The sequence below is a fragment of the Colletotrichum abscissum genome (assembly GCF_030869225.1).
Source record: "Colletotrichum abscissum strain IMI 504890 chromosome Unknown Scaffold_10.1, whole genome shotgun sequence".
In the NCBI taxonomy this organism is placed as follows: Eukaryota; Fungi; Ascomycota; class Sordariomycetes; order Glomerellales; family Glomerellaceae; genus Colletotrichum; species Colletotrichum abscissum.
In genome coordinates, this window is record NW_026849988.1 from 244,239 (window position 1) to 261,713 (window position 17,475).

Below are 17,475 nucleotides of genomic sequence, written 5' to 3' on the forward strand. Positions count from 1 at the left end.
GGGCAGTTGACGCAGGACACCTTCGGGGCTTGATCCCGCAGCCGGGGGAGTGCCATATGGCCACTATGGTCGCAACTCAGTCAGTGGAGATACAAGGTTGCTGTCCGACGCGCCAGTGATGAGAAGCTTTCGTCAATATGCGTCAGGGCAATGTCTCGTAGCCGAGCCGGTTGAGTTGGCCTGCTTGGGTTGAGGTCCACCTCACGTTACACTCGGAGACCCGGGGCACCAACCTGCGCTTTGCCGGACATGGGAACAAGGCCTCTAGGGACCGTTGTCATCCACCCCGGAACGTGCCCTTCTCTCGGGACTAGGAAATGACGAAGCTTAGGGTTAACTTTGTAAGCGCCAGTTGACGAGGGTATCCGGGCGGAGGTTGCAACACTAACGGCGGCAAAAACAAAGTCGTGCTGTGGGCAAAGCGCAGGTACAATTCCCTCACTTACACCGTCACGACCGTATACGGGGATGCAAGCTTCACCCTCCAACGGAAACGTAGGGCACAAACGAAAAGGGGATTGACGAGTACCGCGAAACACGTCCGACTCGTACTACTGCAACAAATCGCCCCATCCTGTTGTTGTTGTGGATGGGTGGTGGACGTACGGAAAGAGGCAATCTCATGGCCAGCAACTTGACTTCGGTCCTGACAGTGGAGGTGGCCCTCTCTCTCTCTCTGCCGTTGCCCACCGTGGTGGTCCGGCACGGCACTCACAGACGCTGACGCTGTGGCATCGGAGAGCATCCCGCGTGCGCCCTGTGGTCGGCCGGGATCAGGGTACAGATGGTGGATTTGCCCTGGGAATGCCTTTTAAGGGTCTCCACGGGCGCCGCTAGGATGCAGCCATTATTGACGGTCACGTTTGCCCAAGGGAGAAAATTGGGTGTCGATCATGAGGTCATTGTCGATGGGAGAGGATGAAATTGCTGGAGGGGAGAAAACTCTTCGATGGACCCTTCCATGCCGTGGGTCTTGCGGGGGCACACGGGGGGGCGGGCAGCAGTGTGTTGTGCGGTGTTTGGGGGCACAAAAGTGAGATGGCAGATTGGTCCCTGACTCCGATGCCATGATCAAGGTTGGAACGAACAAGGTTTGCACTGGGTTTGGGTATTGAGAAAGGGCGGGAAGAGAGGGGAATTTGGGGGGGCAGAAAGCGACGATGATCATTTCTCGACGAGGTAGGTTTCTCGATGGGTGGAATTCATTCAATGGAACCCTTGATCGCGGCCCCCCCTGAGAAAATCATTGGAATTATATATATTTATAGAGGGCTGAGCCACGATGGAGGCAACTTGGGGAAGTATTGGAGGGGAGGCACTGACGTTATTCGCGTACGATTCTTGCAGATATCAGACATGGGGAGAGGAAAGATTGGCGTGTCCAGATACATGAAGCAGAAGGCAGGAAAAGGGGGTTTGGTTACAGGATATGTTTGGTGGGTGGGAAGAGACAGGCGTGAATAGCAACTAACACGCCCCCCGGTGCCCCGAGACGCATGTCCGACGTCGAGGATTCAGCACTCCTCAGAAAGAACGTCGGCAGTAGGCAAGGAGGGCCGTGAAGCCCGGTGCTCCTAGCCTCCGGTCGGTCGACCGCGGGACTTTGCCACGCGTTGATCTCTCGTGTTCGGCCGGAATACCGGGGGGGGGGGGGGCCCTTTCTCCCCACGAAGCAACCGCCGGGAGAGGGGTCCCCTTTTTTTTTTTCGTAAATGGAACCCCGGGGGTGTGTATTGGGCGGGGGGGGGGGGTTTTGTTGTGTGTCTTTTTGGTGGGAGCCTGTTTTGGGGGCGCGGCTTGCGGGGGGGGGGGGGGGGGCACTTTCTCACCACGAAGCAACCGCCGGGAGAGGGGTCCCCTTTTTTTTTTACGATAATGGATACACGGAGGTGCTTATTGGGCGGGGCGGGGGGGTTGTCGTTTGTTGCTTTGTCGATGAAGCTTGATTCGGGGGCCGGGCTTGCGGCGGCGGCGGTTCCTCTTGGACTAGCATTGCTGGGTGGTATTTTCCTTTCTGTTCCCTCATTCCTTCTTCACCTCCTCTTGCCCACCGCATGCGATGCAACCCTTCAGGTGAACCTGTCAGTTGGAATGCATGGACTCTGGAGTGGGAAAAAAACGGTTCAGAATGCAGATCTTCCAAGATTCCCATGGCGCCAGAGACCCTGAAGTTGGCAGTTGGAGGGGGAAATTATGCTCGTTTGAGGAGGTACATGGAGGGCTCGGATGAAGCTATACGAACTTGACAAGTCGAAAGCAAGGTCAGTTTTCGAGTCGGAGCTCCGGGTTGGTGGGTGAGTGGTGGTTCGGTGAGTCGAGTGCCGAATGCAGGTACGGAGGACGGGGGGCCACGGTTGTTGTCCTGCGGCGGCGCTGCGGATACCCTGCTGCGTACGGATACCACCACTTTGACTGGAGTGGAACATTGTTGCATTCCCTTTTACGGCTCGAAAACCATTCTGATATTGGACTTTTGAAGGGGGGGAGGGGGGTCCGTCCGGGAGTGGTGATACTCTCGGGGGCCCGGGGGGTTGGTGGTTTGAATCGGGCCTTGGAGGCGGCGAAAAACTTTGAAGGCATTCACGAGCTATTGGGATATTTCTCTCCATCGCGACGACGATCAGATGCACGAAGGGTAGCATGTAAGACGGGGAATGAACGGTGGCTGTCCCCTCTCCCCCTTCTACTTCTCCCCTTCTCATCGTCTCGAAGCCCTTGACCGAGATTCCATGTCCAAGATGATGCTCGAGTTGAGGAGATTTTCGGTGGATATTGGACTCGATGGGGAGTCTGATACCGAGATACCGTCGGTACATACATGTTCAGGTATCCCTTCATTTTACCAGACCCCATTCCCATTTTCATTTTCACCCCCCCTTCCCATACCCACTCTTACAGTCCTACTTGCCGAGTTATGAGGTTGGTGATATTAGAGAGAGAGATGAATCGACGATCCCAAGAGCGGACGTTGAGCTCCCCACCCCATATCCCCTTCCCTCACTTCTGATCCTGCTCCGACTCCCATGTAGCCTCCTTCTCCTTCCTCTTCCAGACTCTAGGTTCCCCCCTTGGAATCATCTCGGACCATGAACCCACGGACGAGGGCCTTTGCCTGCGAGGAGGATTAATCCCTGGCAGGACCCTGAGATGGCCTGAGATGAGGGGTTCCTGAAGATCTGCAGCAACAGTAGCAGTGGGACAGTACGGAGTAGTAGTAGCCGCAGCAGCGACAGTAACGGCGGATAACGGCGGCGAGCGGGCGGGTGGTTGGGCGGGTGAGATAGAGGCGAGGGTAATATCAAAGTGTTCAATATTGGAAGTTGAGTTTGAGGGGGCTCCGGTCAACCGTCGGGGGATCATGGATGAAGTGTCAGGGAAGGCTCAGGGGACGGTTCTTTCTTTGGCGGGAATGAGGCGGTCGGGGTGAAGTTGATTCACAGCCTCCTTGGGATGGGGAATGGGCTGAGGAGAGATGGGAGGGGAAGGGGGGGGGGGGGGGGGGGGGGGGGGGGGGGGGGGGGGGGGGGGGGGGGTGGGGGGGGGGGGGGGGTGGGGGGGGGGGGGGGGGGGGGGGGGGGGGGGGGGGGGGGGGGGGGGGGGGGGGGGGGGGGGGGGGGGGGGGGGGGGGGGGGGGGGGCGTAGATTGGGTAGGTAGGTGTAAGTGAAGGTTTTCTCTTTGGTCTCGTGATGGCTTCATGGGATGAGACGCAGTCACGGGATACGAGGTGGACGCACGCAGTACTGCGTGAGGTATGTACGCTCGGGTTGCTGCGGGCCTGCGGGCTTTGCGGCTCTACTACGGATACTGCGCGTCGTCTGCGGGGTGGGATTTGGGACCGCGTGACTGGTTGAGTTTCCTCCTTTGAGCTCTGAGGGGTTTTGCTCGAGGATTTGTTTTACTTGCTGCTGCTGTTTTGTTGCAGAGACATATGCAGCTGCCTGTTTGGCGCCTCCTATTTTTATAAGTAGGTGCTTGAAGTTGATGTTGACATGAGATTGGCTTCTGGAGGACTTGAGCTGGGAGCGTAAGTCAGGTTCCTATTCTGCTCCTCGTTGCTGTGGCCGGTCTGGAGTCAGTGCGAATGAGGGAAAGACTGAAGGGACGAAGGTGTGTGGAACGTTGGTGAGTGATATGCAGTGATTCATGAGATTGAGGTAAGGGCCTTTCGATGTCTTCAGCTGGTGTTTGATCTGAACCAGGAGCCTCAAAGGTGCGATTGCTGTCACTATTATTCGATTGTATTGCAATGGCTAGGATGTACAGCTTTACAGAACTATGATGGGGGTATGGAACCGTGTTAATGAGATCGTTTTGCAGGTGCGAGATGCTGATTTATCTGAGGCATCTGGCAGTGTTTAATCTGTGGTAAGAGACGAATGTCACGAATTCACTCGAGATCGTGTCCAAGGTAAAATGCAGACGCCGCCGCAGCCTCTCATTCCTCCCATGTGCTCGAGCCTTGTTTCCTCCTAGCAGTAGTTTCCCCCTTCCTTCGCTCTCACCACAGAAGCAGGCGTGTTTGAAGGGGTGAGGCTTGAGTCAAGGAGATGAGAGCTTGTGATGGCGGCTGGATTAGACATGTGCGTGGATGATTGGTCGCAATCCGGTCCTGGCGTTGCAAGGCTGCTCTGCTGTCTGCGGCGGTCCGGACACGGCTTTGGGGGTGGTGGATGGGAGCGTGTCTTCCTGACCCTACCTGACACCTACCTTAGTTGGTCAAGTGAGTACAAGGACGATGACTGCGTTGTCTCAGTGTGGCTTTGGAATAGCTTGTCTAATTCTTTTTGTGTTTTCTCTGATGTCAAACAAGACATTATCGAGAGCTCTTCGTTTTTCTCGAGCGGTTGCTAAAAGTCAGAGGTGCAAGGCCCCCTTTGTTTCTGGTGAACCTTAGGTAAGGTAAGGTTGCATCTGAGCGGAGAGATGTCTTATCGCAGCTCTTATCAGACTCTAGAGTATGTTTCTGACAGTTGTTCTCGAAGGAGAAAGGACGGTCGGTGCGTTATCAGAGACTTTTAGGCAGTGCGACTGCTTATCGGAGACAGCCAAGATAGGTGCTACACAGCGGTCTTGTGACCCATCACGTCATATTTGGCACTGTATCATCAAGTACCTACTGATTCGATACTGCCCCCCCAAAGGCACACGCTCAACTTGGCTACAGCTATTGGCTGCTTGGCGCTGTGCCTCCGGTGCCATCCTCCCGCTCCCCTCGTCAGATTGCGCGGGTTTAGCGCTCTCTGTGCGGCGTCACCACTTGCCTTCCCGCTCCGATGCGTGGAGCTCTGTCTGCAGTGCTGCTGGCGGCTGCTGCTGTTGCTTTGATTGCTGCTTGCTGCTTGCTGATGCTGCTGTTCGTAGGTAGCCTTTTGGGTGCCGTGCATGACATTTTTACGTACCATTCTGGGGCGCATGGTTTCGTCTTCGGTTCATCTCTCATTTCATCCTCTTTTTTATCCACCGCCATTTCCAAACTCTTTGTCTGTTTACTTTTTTGTGTGCTGGGGGAGAAAGAAAGAGAGGGAAAACATCACCCCAAATCGAACGAACCTTCTTCTCTACTCCGTACCGCGATCTGGGTTGCGCCTTTTCCGTTTTTCTGGGTGCTCGTCTTGCCGGTTCGCCATCCATCTCCGATACGGCAACGTCCATAGTATTTCATATCCAGACTACCTCACCTCACGGCACCCGTTGTCGCCCTCCAACAGTGGATATTCCCAATAGGGCAGGCGAGGTAAAGGGTCTGATTTCCTTCTGCGGGATCCCATCATCGCATAGCACACGTATCTGAACGCTGCGGCGCGCTGCGCACGAGTCGGAACGACTGAAACGAAACGGACACGCGCGCTCACGCCTTTGGAACCACCTCGCCTACGGAATACCTTGGCTGTCCAAACAAACGTACCCGCAAGAACGGCCATCTCTCTCCTTCGACCCGGAGTCGAGCATCCAAAACCCAAACCTTACTCTGTCATCATCATCATCATCTCTAACTCACACCTCTGGATCTCTACTGCAACCGCCAAACCTCGTGGGCCTGCTACCTTACGTCGTTACGTACTGTGCAGTGTGGGTGTGCTTGTCTGTCACTGTTCGGTTTCTCTTTTTTGGCCGTTCCCATCTCGGCTTCGCAACCCCGCCAGCCGTTCTCGGCACCCCACCTTATCGCAGCCAAAGGCCGCTATTTTTCGCCTGGGCGATTTCTTGGTTCAACAGTACCTCTCACCCAGTACCTTACCTTGCCTTACGCTGTACCTAGTAGGAGAGAAGCCAGGCCGCCAAGCAGCGAATCAACCCAAAGGCGGAAGAAAGGGAAGCGTCGTCATCGGTCCCTCAAACTCTCTCTCGCTACTCCGAAAACCCACCGACCGGCCGCGGGCTCGTTTGAACCTCTCGCCTACCCTCCACAACCAAACCAACCAACGAACCCCTTGTTCTACGGATCTCGAGACTGCAACCATGGCTGCTGCAGCTGCGCATGATACGCCTGAGGAGCCTCAGAGCGATGGCTCCAAGCTCAAGACCTTTATTGGTATCCTGAAGAAGTGAGTCTATCTCGTGATGGATGACGTCGTTTGATGGTTTGGGCTTGCATGCGCAGTGCCTCTGGGAAGCAGGAGGCGAGTTTCTCTGCTTCGCGGGCGGGGATGCGTTGGCTGATGGGCGACGATCCTTGGAGGGGTAAACCTGCCATCGTCACCTCATCAGACCTGCAAAACTCCAAAACCAGACAGGCGTGAATCATCAGGAAAGCGGAATTCGTGCTGACTGGCCTCCTTCTTTTAGGTTTATCGGTGTCGCCGACCTTGCTGCCGTCCGCTTCTCTCTGCCATCCCAACTCCTCGAGCCGACGCCGAACCTCGAATACTGGAACTATCTCGATGCGCCCAACGCCTTCGTTGCCATCGGTACCGCGGACGAACCCCTCGACCGCATGCTCGAGGTCTGCCGGTTCTGGTTCACAAAAGATCTGAAGTACGTCAAGGGAAAGCCTTGCAAACCATACAACTCGTGTTTGGGAGAGTTCTTTAGGGTGAGTGCCGCCGGTCCTTTCTTTGCGCACTATGCGCCTATCATACTTTAGGATGCTAATGGAGGACGCGATTAGTGTAATTGGGAAACCGAAGATAATGCCCCCAAGATCAACACGACAGCCCTCGGCAGCGGCGCGGGTAGCAGCTCGTCAAGCTTCAAGTCGGCCAAGGCAGACAAGAACGCCTCGGCCGTCTCCTTATCCGTCCCGCAACACGGCAGCACGACACCCGACAGCAAGCCCCTCCGTATCTCATACCTGACCGAGCAGACCTCCCACCACCCGCCCGTAAGCGCATTCCACATCAGCTGTCCCGAGCGGGGCCTCTCTGCCCGCGGCTTCGACCAGATCACGGCAAAGTTCACGGGTACTAGTGTGCGCGTGTTGCCTGGCGAGCACAACCTCGGTATTTTCGTCACGCTCGAGAAGCGCGGCGGCGAGACCTATCGCCTCACTCACCCCGCCGCGCATCTCGGTGGCATCCTCAGGGGAAGCTTGAGCGTCAGCGTCAGTGAGATGGCGTACATTACGTGCCCGCAGACCAAGCTTAAGACGATCCTGCACTACATTGAGGCTGGGTGGCTCGGCCGCTCTACGAACCGCGTCGAGGGCATCATCTTCAAGTACGACCCCGAGAACGACGACAAAGTCAACATCAAGGACGTCCCGGAGGCCGACATTGTCGCCCGTCTGAGCGGTCCGTGGCGCGAGAAGATTGAGTTTACCCTCGGCCCCAAGCCAGTGGTAAGTGACCCCTTCCCTGTCCTCCTTCATCCCCCTTCTGCCGCATGAATACTCACATGAATATGGCAGAACTCTCACCCCGCCGAAGCCCGCTACACAATCATCGATCTCGCACCCCTCAATGTAGCGCCCAAGGTGCTGCCCCCGAAGGAGAAGCAACTCGAGAACGAGTCCCTGACGATGTGGGGTGGCGTCACCGAAGCCATCCACGCAAAGCAGTTCTCCAAGGCGACGCAGGTCAAGGTCGAGCTCGAGGAGCGGCAGCGAGAGCTGGCGCGTGAGCGCGAGCGCACGGGCGAGGTCTTCAAGCCCGCCTTCTTCGAGCAGGTGACGGACACGGGTGGCAAGCCCGAGTTGACGGATAAGGGTAGAGAGGTGCTCGCGAGGGCGCAGAAGGGGGAGTGGGACATGAGCGATATCGTTGTTGTAGACGCTTCAGCTCCGGCTGCGGCTGCGGCTACGGCCCCTGCGGCTACGGAGAGCAAGTAAATGGTTCGATGTTATTGGCGGGAGAAAGAAATTAATTGGATTAGAAAGGCATACTGAGCACCTGGGAAAGCTGCGTCGGTCCCGTCCCTTGTTTTTTTCTTTCTTGGAACTCCTCTCTCCTTCTTCTCGTTTTCCGGATTATTTGGATCTGTTTGGCCCTACTGACCCTTTCCTGAGGGATGCATCGCTCGCTTTTTGGAAGGGGTTTTCCTACTTTGGTTGTTTACCTGTTTCATGATCCCCTATCCCTCTCGCTTGAAGAATTCTCGCATTAACGATGAGGGGTTGGAGGTTTTTTTTGTGTTGCATGGTGTGCAGATGAGGAGAGGAGGAGGAGGAGGAGGAGGAGGAGGAGGAGCAGGAGAAGGAGACTATTTTGCATTGTTCGCTCTTGGGTGTGGAACATTGCGACACATACATACATATACATTCACACACACAGAGAGACTCACATAGGCCTTTTTCTTGGAAGGCGGCGTTGGGATTTTAGATTGTTTTTATGTTTTATTGGTTTAGTCTTTTTATAGTAATACATTTCATCAACACTTTGTTTCGTGTGATTGTACTTGGCGCTTAGATGATCAACGTGGGGATACATATCATAGGCGTATAGTACGTACTAGGCGTCAGATTGTGAGAGACTTGAGTTTGCTTGGCTTTTATAGTGATCTGAACAGGAGGGGCGAAAGCTAGGTTTCTGTGGAGCCTGCTGTCTCGTAACGAGACGACATTGCAAGGTAAACTCTGTCTCGATATTTCACTTGGAGGCGTGGGGAAGAAACACTTGACAATGCGATGTTGGGACGGCATTCGCTTTCGGATGGCGGGGCGAACGTGTTGCGCGCTGCGGTTGCGTGCTGCCCGGCTCCGTGCGGTTCGGCCCCGCTTTCGGGAGGGGGAAATCGGGGATTTTGTGGACGTCCGGTTTTTTTCATGGTGGCCGGATTTGGAGTTGGCTGTCACCTTTCTCGACTCACGGACCTCCTCATGTAGTGCTGTTTTATCGCGAAAATTGGGGATGGTACAGGACAGGTATAATGCTATGGGCTGAGAGGACAGACATTCTCGGTGAATATGAGGCGCGGGGTGCAGGTGTCGTTGTGTACGGTTCACTGGGCTCGTACTATTACCCTGGTCGACGTTGTCACGGCGCATGGAATGGGAAGGCTGAAGAGGCCGGGAAGGAATCATTCCATTCTACTCTGCGATGTTTGGTGGAGAGGATGATGTTTTGTATCTCGTGTACGATGAGACTGATCCCATCCACTCCTAGGTACCTAGAACTGACGAGTAGTCTACCCCGGGGTTGGTAACTAGTTACACGAGATCTCAGAATTTGTTGTCTTTGAGCTGGATGGTATCGATGTCTGGTTAGAGCAAGAGACCAACTCCTTTGCCAGCACAAGGGCCTCCTCAGCCAGTGTCTCAAAAGCTTCAACGTCTAAATCCTTGCATCCGGTACGGCGACTATGAGACGGCGCATTGGCATCAACAATGTCTTATTGAATATCATAGACAATGATCTAGAAGAAATGTCTTTGTCGGTTGATTAACGATTACTTTATCGACCTGATTCTTCAAAGCAGGGATAACAATCACTGTGTTTAGAGGGCCACAAAGACCAAGCTCACGGAACCGAAGTTGAAAGGGGCTTGAGGATGAAGTGATAGATAAATTCAGGATAGATTTCACAACTGACAGACCACACATCTCTACAAGATCAACCGCCTCTCGTAGATAGCATCAATCAGTCTTCATTTCACGTCCCATTCCTTAGTACCGGTTCTTGTTCGTCAGGACTAGCTTCCGACCTACTTCACTTTTGCATCAGTTTCATCTTCACCTTTGACTTAACCTACAGAACTCGATTTTTCTACCACAACTTCACGTTCACTCTTCCAGCCTGCCTGTATTTTCTGTAGCACCAAACTCAAAGCAATCACAGCCACGTCTCTCTCTCTCCAGTCTAAGTTCCACTCCTACTTTCTCTCACCAACAGCTATCCATCCCAGCTAACTACCCTCCCAAACCATGGCTGATCAATCCCAGAACAGCCAGACACCGGCCGCCACCAACGAATCAAGTGATTCAAGAGGCGTTGTTCCCCTCGAACTCTTCCTCGAAATCGCAGACCGCTACGTCGAATCCGCCTACGCCCGAGCCGCAGCCGAAGTCTCGACATGGCACGTCGAAGGCTGCCCAGACGCCATCGACTCAATCTACATCAGCGACAACCACGCCTACGACTACGCCTCCCAGACGAAGCGCTGGCGCCTCGTCAGCACCCTCGCCAACCTCCGCAGCAGGCGCGTCTCCGACATCGTCGACAAGACCTTTTGCAAGTTCCCTCGGCACCACCACGTGCCCCGTCACCACCGCACCCCGGAAAACGCCACAGAATGGTCTACAACGGGGCAGAGGAGCAGCGGCATCGCCAACCCGCCCAGACACGCCTGGGTCCTCCCCGACATCGACGTCTTCGTCCTCGACTTCAGAGCCGCGGACCGGCATAACAACGCAGACGGCGAGAACCCGGAACCCCTCGAGACCGCGATCCTCCAAACTCCACAGGAAGCCACGAGAGGACCGCTCCGCATGATCCGCAGCGTCGGCAGCAGCTTGAGAGACCTAATGACCGCCAGCGGAAAGCAGATCCGCGCGCTCGCGGCCTTGCCGGAGTTGAGGTGCGTGCGGGCGTGGTGCGCGATCCGGAGCCCCGTGCGGCCCGCCGGCGAGCCGCTGCACGACCACACGGCGGTTTTGCCTGTTGATCCGGCGATCTTGCCTGAGCTTGCTGCGGAGTTGGCGCTGAGCGAGACGCGGCTTTTGCTGTTGTGGGAGCCGTTGTTTGATGCTGGTGTGGAGATCACGGTTCGGCCAAGGTATGCTTTGCGTGGGGAGATTGAGCTCGTTCGTACGGATGAGGGTCTGCGGATGAGGTTTCTTGAGGAGGAGTGTAGGTGCTATCGGATTGAGCTGGAATAAGGTGGTGAATGGAGGCGTGGTTTGTGAGTGTCAGCGTGAGTTCTTTGGAGTTGGCGGAAGTGTACCCTTTGACTCCAGGCTGGGTACTCGATTTTTAAACTTGATGGTATACATGGTAGGTGGGAAGAACCGAGCGGGGGAGGCTAGATTATGATATCTTTGATACCCCGATTTTGATACCCCGATTTGAATCAAGTCGCTTGCGAAAGTTCCTGCTTTGAAGGCGCCTTGGTATCTTTCCTAACCAATGCCTGTTATTAAGCGATTCTACATGGATAAATACACGAGGTAGCGTTACTATACACTGCAAGATTGGAGAGTGTAAATGTGAACATGTCCCTATGGTTACATTGCCAGATAGATAACGTAGTTTAGACAGCGATTAGAGACCAAGTGTCCTCTGCATTACGATGTAGCTGCATCCCATCGTGCTCTAGATGGAGCTCACGGAAATCTCGGTCACAGCCGGTTGGGCCTATATCGAGTTATCAAGGTATGCGTTGAAGACCCTGCGTTCCGATACTGGAGGTCATCAGGGTGTCTCAAATTATACTTTCTACTCTGCTTGTTCCCGCTCGAAGCTCGAATTTTCTGTACTTAAAGAACTGCCGGATATACATGTCTTAGCCCAAACTAAGAGAAACCTGCTCAAGAAGGTTGTTGACGCCATGACCTCTACGCATACATCGCTATGTAGAAGAATTCAAGAAGTCTTCCTATCTACCACCACTACAGCAGCTGACCCCGTCTCTCCCTCCATCCTATCGCAGCATTGACACCTTCGGTACAAGCAGTGCTGATCCTGGCTATACGATGTCGACTAAATCCTATGCCACATTGCTCTTCGCTTTCGTCATTTTCTATGACAACCTTGAAAGACCAACACCAACCCGCAGCTTGAGTCCCCCTCCACAATTGGATACTATGCGCTGGTCCACCAAGCTTCACAATACCTTCGAACGCATTAAATTTGGTGTCAGAGGCACCACTCTCCCCAGCGGCATGCTTCCGTACGAAATATGGCTCTTAATCGTCGATGCCGTGGTTGACGACTTGGAATCGACAGTCGAGCCATTAACATGGGTATTGACCGGATATGAGTCCGAAAAGGTGACCGATGAGAATCGCTGTCTCATGCTCGATCAAAGCAAACCCCCCTGGTCTTACAGAATCGAGCACTTCTTGATTGACGACGCCAGAAACTGGGAAAAGAGCAAAATCAAGCATCGACAAGATGCCATGGAAGTCCTGTATAACTTTACACTGGTCAACCGCAGAACTCGAGATATTATCAACAGACGACTACCACGATGCACCTTTCTCCATAGGAATTGGTTCGAGCGCGGTAGGCCACTGGAGAAGCCTTCGACCTCAATACGAATCGTCCCGAGCATCGATCAGTTTCCTTACTTTGTCAGACGTCCTGCTCCGCATTCTCACATGAAGCGTTACAGGGCTGTTTTCAGTCCTTGGGAATGCCACGGCTGCGTGGAACCTTTCTCTCATGTTCAGACGATACTGCTTTCGGCGATTCTGCTCAGGCCCGGCTGGGTTTACCATCTCAAACACCACTTCCAGTACTTGCAGAAAATGCCTAGTTTGAGGAGTGTAGAGTTCAGAGCAAAACGACCGTACAGGGAAGCGGACGAAACTACTTACTATACAGTAGAGGACAGTCTTCTCACTTTTCTGCCTGGGGATGAGAATTTGGACATGGACGAGATTATCTCGATGTGGAGGTCGCTCAAAGACAGAGGGGTCAGGTTCACTGCGAGCCATTCCAAGGCTTTGGTCGAGTTTACCTGAAAAACACCTTTAGACGTTTCCACGAGGTCCCCTTCCCAGAATGCGAGCTGAAGTCGTTGAAAAAGAAAGGCTTTGGACATGACAATGACAGAACTCAGGTATTTATTCATGTGAAGAAGACATAGCCAGAAAGGTGTACAGCCCGTGCTAACAGCCAACGCAGTGTTTGTTTTTGCCTGAGTCTTGACACTCTGGGCGATAATTGGAGCTTTCTATGGAGTGTTCGGCGCTAGATAAGTCAGCTTGGCTAAGAATCCATAGGGACAGGCTGCACAATAGTGAGGCGCAATTCCTCAAGTTGCTAATGATATTCGAAGCTGCCTTAGAAGTATGGCACTCGATAGGTTTGAAGTGTGCTGTATATAGACGGCCTTCCAAGGATCGCAACCGACGAGTTTCGACAAACTGGATCTCGACCAACGACGTATGGCCTAGGTCAGACCCGGACATACGGATTACTCCGTAGGCAGAGAAAAGAAGACATCGGTCTAGTGAAATGATCTGTAGATTAATAAAGTCATTGATACGAGATCTGGGCGAAGCGACTCGACTCAGCCGCACTTGATGGGTACCGCCGCCTTGCAAAATCACCGGGGATAGCGGCAGGTACCTGGGTTCCCTTCTCGCTCTCGCGCGGCTGATTCAGCGTTTACGCGTCTCCCCGCCACTTCGCTTACTGAACTCTGATATGAATGCAAGATTGTGATGTCCTGTGAGCCTGTGAGGTGAATGGCGGTGGAGTTATGCCTGACTCGCCGGGTCTATGAAGGCCCGAGGTACGGGACAATCAGGAGCGGAACTATGTATTGGCTTGAAAGCCGTAGAATTCTCATGAACATACGCAAGGACAAGAAAGAGCCTAAACTAAGACCTAAATCCATGCAAAGAGGTTCCCATAGGATCAGTCAACAATCCTACTCGTACTACGTTAAAGGTGCTTAGGCAGGCGACGGTACTTTCTGCATTGGCCAATTGGTCGGTCAACCGGGTTCATCGGGGGAAAGCAGTCGAAGCGATGGGGGACTGTGCGGATTGCAACAGGAAATCGTGACAGAGAAATGGAGAATTGTCGAAGCGAACTTAGCGAAGAAGGCAGAGAGGGGCAAAGTGACACCTTGGCTCAACTCTGTACCGGCGGGATGTAACCGGGGCGAGTTCAACCATGTTGATTTCGCAATCTCGGAGGCCCACCTGGAAGATACCTTAGAGGGCGGCATATAGGCCCCCAACGGACATGGTGTAACTCGACTGAGAGATTTTCTGTCTAGCAAACTTATGCAACGCACAGAGTAGTTTGCGGTGCCGCGGTGCTTACCAGTCAACTCTAAACAGCTCATGACGAAAGTAATTGAGAGATTTGTCGAAGGTGGTCTGAGATGTACACGTGGTAGGAGAGACATCAGACGAACTAGTGTAGGGAAAGGTCTGGGCCAACATTTTTTGCATGACACGAACCACATCCATTTTCTCACAGTCACCAGTACCAAGACACCGGATCCAACGGCGCGGGAATGTGGGAACTCCCAGCCCCGGCCCGTGTAAGCTTTGGGTGCCCAGCTTGGCCAAGGTCAAGCCTCGGCGCCTGCCAAAGACAATCGATCGGGCGGGATTGGCTCGAACCAAAGGGGCGGGAGGAGAGGGAGGGACGAGAAGCAAGGAGCTTAAAGCAAAAAAGAGGCTCAAGGCGCCTCGAACGTGTTCGATGATGATCAATGTGAGTCTATACTAGTTTAGTAGTGGCAAAGATCGATCGTTTGTGGTGCTTCTGGCAATGTTCCAGAGCGAAACGCCCCGACAAAGACTTTGTGTGTTGTTTTTACCCCTGAGTGAAGGCTTGCAGCCGAAGCTAGAGTTTGAAGTTGTTTAATGAGGGAACGAAAAAGCATTGTGCAATGTTTGATTGGCTATACCCCGCACCAGACTACCACTTGAGTTCTCGCCCAGGAGCTGGGCTTTGCCATCCATGACGCCTTTTTATCCCACTTGACGGGATGATCGAAGCATAATAAACAATGTCCGTTCGGCTGCAACTTCATTAATTAGACGAGAAGAGAGTGTCAGAGAAAGAAATGACAGGTGGGGTACTCCGACCTAGGCGAACACAACCAAATAGGGTTTATCGTACTCAGTACCTTACACTATGGATAGCTCCTCTTTCGCTTTCTTCTGTTCTGTTCCCCTCGGACACCGATACAATAGCAAATTGAATGGGCCTGTAAAGAAGACAATTAGAGAGTACCACGGTAAGGAAGACTCTCAGACTTGTCCATTGCAAAGAAAGGGTGAAATGTTGACAAAGAGATTGAGACACCGAGGGAGTCGAAGAGTCGAGAACTGGTCATCATCCCTGAGCAGAGTTGGTTCTGGACCGCTGCCTGGACCACACGCTCGGCCCCATATGGGGTCCCTTCCATTTACCGGCAGCAGCTAAATCCACTGATGTGACATAATCTGGTAGGGCTACGTCCCAGAGAAATCCTTGGAGATCCTGGTGTGGTGGTGTGAGACATGTCGACAGGGGCGAGTTTGTTGCTGCCCGGTCGAATTTAAACCACTCATCTGGGGTCGTTTCCAATGTCAGCGTATCCACCAATACAATGGGCACCGTTGTGTGATCCAACTTCCGCGCTTCCGCGGCTTCTGCAGAAGAAGGGGGGAGGAAACTTGAGAAACTGTTGGAACTTGGAAAGACTTTTTGACAATGTTGTTGGTGTGGGGGGACGCTTCAGCACACTAGATCCTAATCCCTTCCAACTTCTAGGCTCCCCCCCGAATCCCCTGGTCCTATCAGGATGCAAAGGAGATTCCATCATTCGTAAGTGCTCTGTCCAAAGGGCCGGGAGTGTGAGACACCACGTCTTCTAGTTTAATATCTCTGATGTGGAGGCTTGCATACGGGAGATCATCACTCGTCTCAAGTTGAATACCGCCAGCGGCAAAATATCCCGACATCAGCAGGACCGGGGGCAAACAACTCTAACTAAGTAAACAAGATGCAGAATATATAATATCCCAACTCTCGCGTTCCCTTCCTGTTGTTTCTCTTTTCCTCTTCACCCAAAATCGACCTTTTGCGTCTGTCACTCTTTTACACCCCAGCGGTACTCATCGACGCCTTGGCAGGTTCCATCCTCCGTTCACTCCTTCAAATCAACATCCAAGAATCCCGGTGATTTCCAAAAACCCCTTTTCAACCAAACCATCAAAATGCGTTTCTCCGCTGTCGCCGTTGCCGCTCTCGCCACCCAGGCCGCCGCCTGGAGAGGCCAAGGCCCCCCGTCCGGCTCCTACTGGGGCTGGGGTAACACCGGCGTCGAGGCCAGCAAGGCCGCCGACGACTGCTCCGGCGCCGAGGTGACCTCCACCTCCACCATCACTCTCCCCGCCGCGACCGCCCCTCCCGCCGCCACCTCCGCTGCCCCGGTCGTGACCCCCTCCGCCGCCGCCCCCGTCGAGGAGGCCGTCAGCACCACCTCCTCCGCTGCCCCGGCCGCCACCACCGCTGCCTCCAGCGGCACCTCCGGCCTCACCTCGGACCAGCAGGCCGCCCTCGATGCCCACAACGCCGCCCGCTCCGACGTCGGCGTCCCGGCCCTCGAGTGGGATGCCACCCTCGCCGCCAACGCCCAGGAGTGGGCCACCCACCTCCTCTCCGTCGGCTCCCTGACCCACTCCCAGGTCTCTGACCAGGGCGAGAACCTGTACATGCAGTCCAACACCGACAGCCCCTACATCAACGCCGCCAACGCCTGGATCGCCGAGAAGTCTTCCTACAACGGCGAGACCATCTCCGAGTCCAACTACATGGGCTTCGGTCACTACACTCAGATCGTCTGGAAGAGCACCACCAAGGTCGGTCTGGCTGTTGCCACCAACTCCCAGGGCACCTACGTCGTCGCCCGCTACTCGCCCCCTGGCAACTAGTAAGTTTGAGTCTTGAATGGAAATAAAAGCATATGAACAGGCGACTAACAAGGGAAACAGCATCGGCGAGAAGCCCTACTAAACGTCGACAAGGACGCCGCCATTGGACGGATTTTGGAAAATGGCAAACGGGATCACGCAGCGACAACAAGGCAAGGCACCTGTTCCGGTAGCTACGTTGGCTGGGCCGAACACAACCAAAAACTCTTTTCTTTCCATTCTTGGACATTTTTTGTGTACTTGGGGTTGAGATATTTTCCCGCGACTTGATGTCGGATCCATTCCAGGTCTAGGCCGATCGAGAAACGAGGAAAAGGGGGTAGATCCCGGGTCTCTTTTACAAAACCAACCGCCCTTTGGCGAATTTCTTGCATGACTATAACGAGACATAGCGTAAATGCCTCACGATGCAGCTTCAATTTCCCGCAGTGATGTGATGTGATTCCCCAATTGCACTTGGTTGTGTACATTTTGGAGTGGTGTTGTATCATGA

The 17,475-nt window shown here is 53.9% G+C and overlaps 6 protein-coding genes across 6 annotated transcripts; 5 read left to right on the forward strand and 1 right to left on the reverse strand.

Annotated features, from left to right (window-relative positions):
• Positions 1-1,935: 1,935 nt before the first annotated feature.
• CABS01_05033 (uncharacterized protein) lies at positions 1,936-2,246 on the forward strand (the record flags this gene model as incomplete). The annotated part of the gene is made up of 2 exons (XM_060538403.1): positions 1,936-2,073; positions 2,109-2,246. The coding sequence occupies 2 exons, from the start codon at positions 1,936-1,938 to the stop codon at positions 2,244-2,246; spliced, it is 276 nt and encodes a 91-aa protein (XP_060405575.1).
• A 4,214-nt stretch (positions 2,247-6,460) lies between these two features.
• Positions 6,461-8,267, forward strand: CABS01_05034 (oxysterol-binding family protein; the record flags this gene model as incomplete). Its single annotated transcript, XM_060538404.1, has 4 exons — positions 6,461-6,546; positions 6,788-7,034; positions 7,110-7,778; positions 7,848-8,267. 4 exons carry the CDS (start codon positions 6,461-6,463, stop codon positions 8,265-8,267), a joined length of 1,422 nt encoding a protein of 473 aa, XP_060405576.1.
• A 2,031-nt stretch (positions 8,268-10,298) lies between these two features.
• CABS01_05035 (uncharacterized protein) lies at positions 10,299-11,252 on the forward strand (the record flags this gene model as incomplete). The annotated part of the gene is made up of 1 exon (XM_060538405.1): positions 10,299-11,252. The coding sequence occupies one exon, from the start codon at positions 10,299-10,301 to the stop codon at positions 11,250-11,252; it is 954 nt and encodes a 317-aa protein (XP_060405577.1).
• An 813-nt stretch (positions 11,253-12,065) lies between these two features.
• On the forward strand, positions 12,066-13,058 carry CABS01_05036 (uncharacterized protein; the record flags this gene model as incomplete). The annotated part of the gene is made up of 1 exon (XM_060538406.1): positions 12,066-13,058. The coding sequence occupies one exon, from the start codon at positions 12,066-12,068 to the stop codon at positions 13,056-13,058; it is 993 nt and encodes a 330-aa protein (XP_060405578.1).
• Positions 13,059-14,038: 980 nt separating this feature from the next.
• On the reverse strand, positions 14,039-14,518 carry CABS01_05037 (uncharacterized protein; the record flags this gene model as incomplete). The annotated part of the gene is made up of 1 exon (XM_060538407.1): positions 14,039-14,518. One exon carries the CDS (start codon positions 14,516-14,518, stop codon positions 14,039-14,041), a length of 480 nt encoding a protein of 159 aa, XP_060405579.1.
• A 1,747-nt stretch (positions 14,519-16,265) lies between these two features.
• Positions 16,266-17,064, forward strand: CABS01_05038 (SCP-like extracellular protein; the record flags this gene model as incomplete). Its single annotated transcript, XM_060538408.1, has 2 exons — positions 16,266-16,981; positions 17,043-17,064. The coding sequence occupies 2 exons, from the start codon at positions 16,266-16,268 to the stop codon at positions 17,062-17,064; spliced, it is 738 nt and encodes a 245-aa protein (XP_060405580.1).
• Positions 17,065-17,475: the final 411 nt, after the last annotated feature.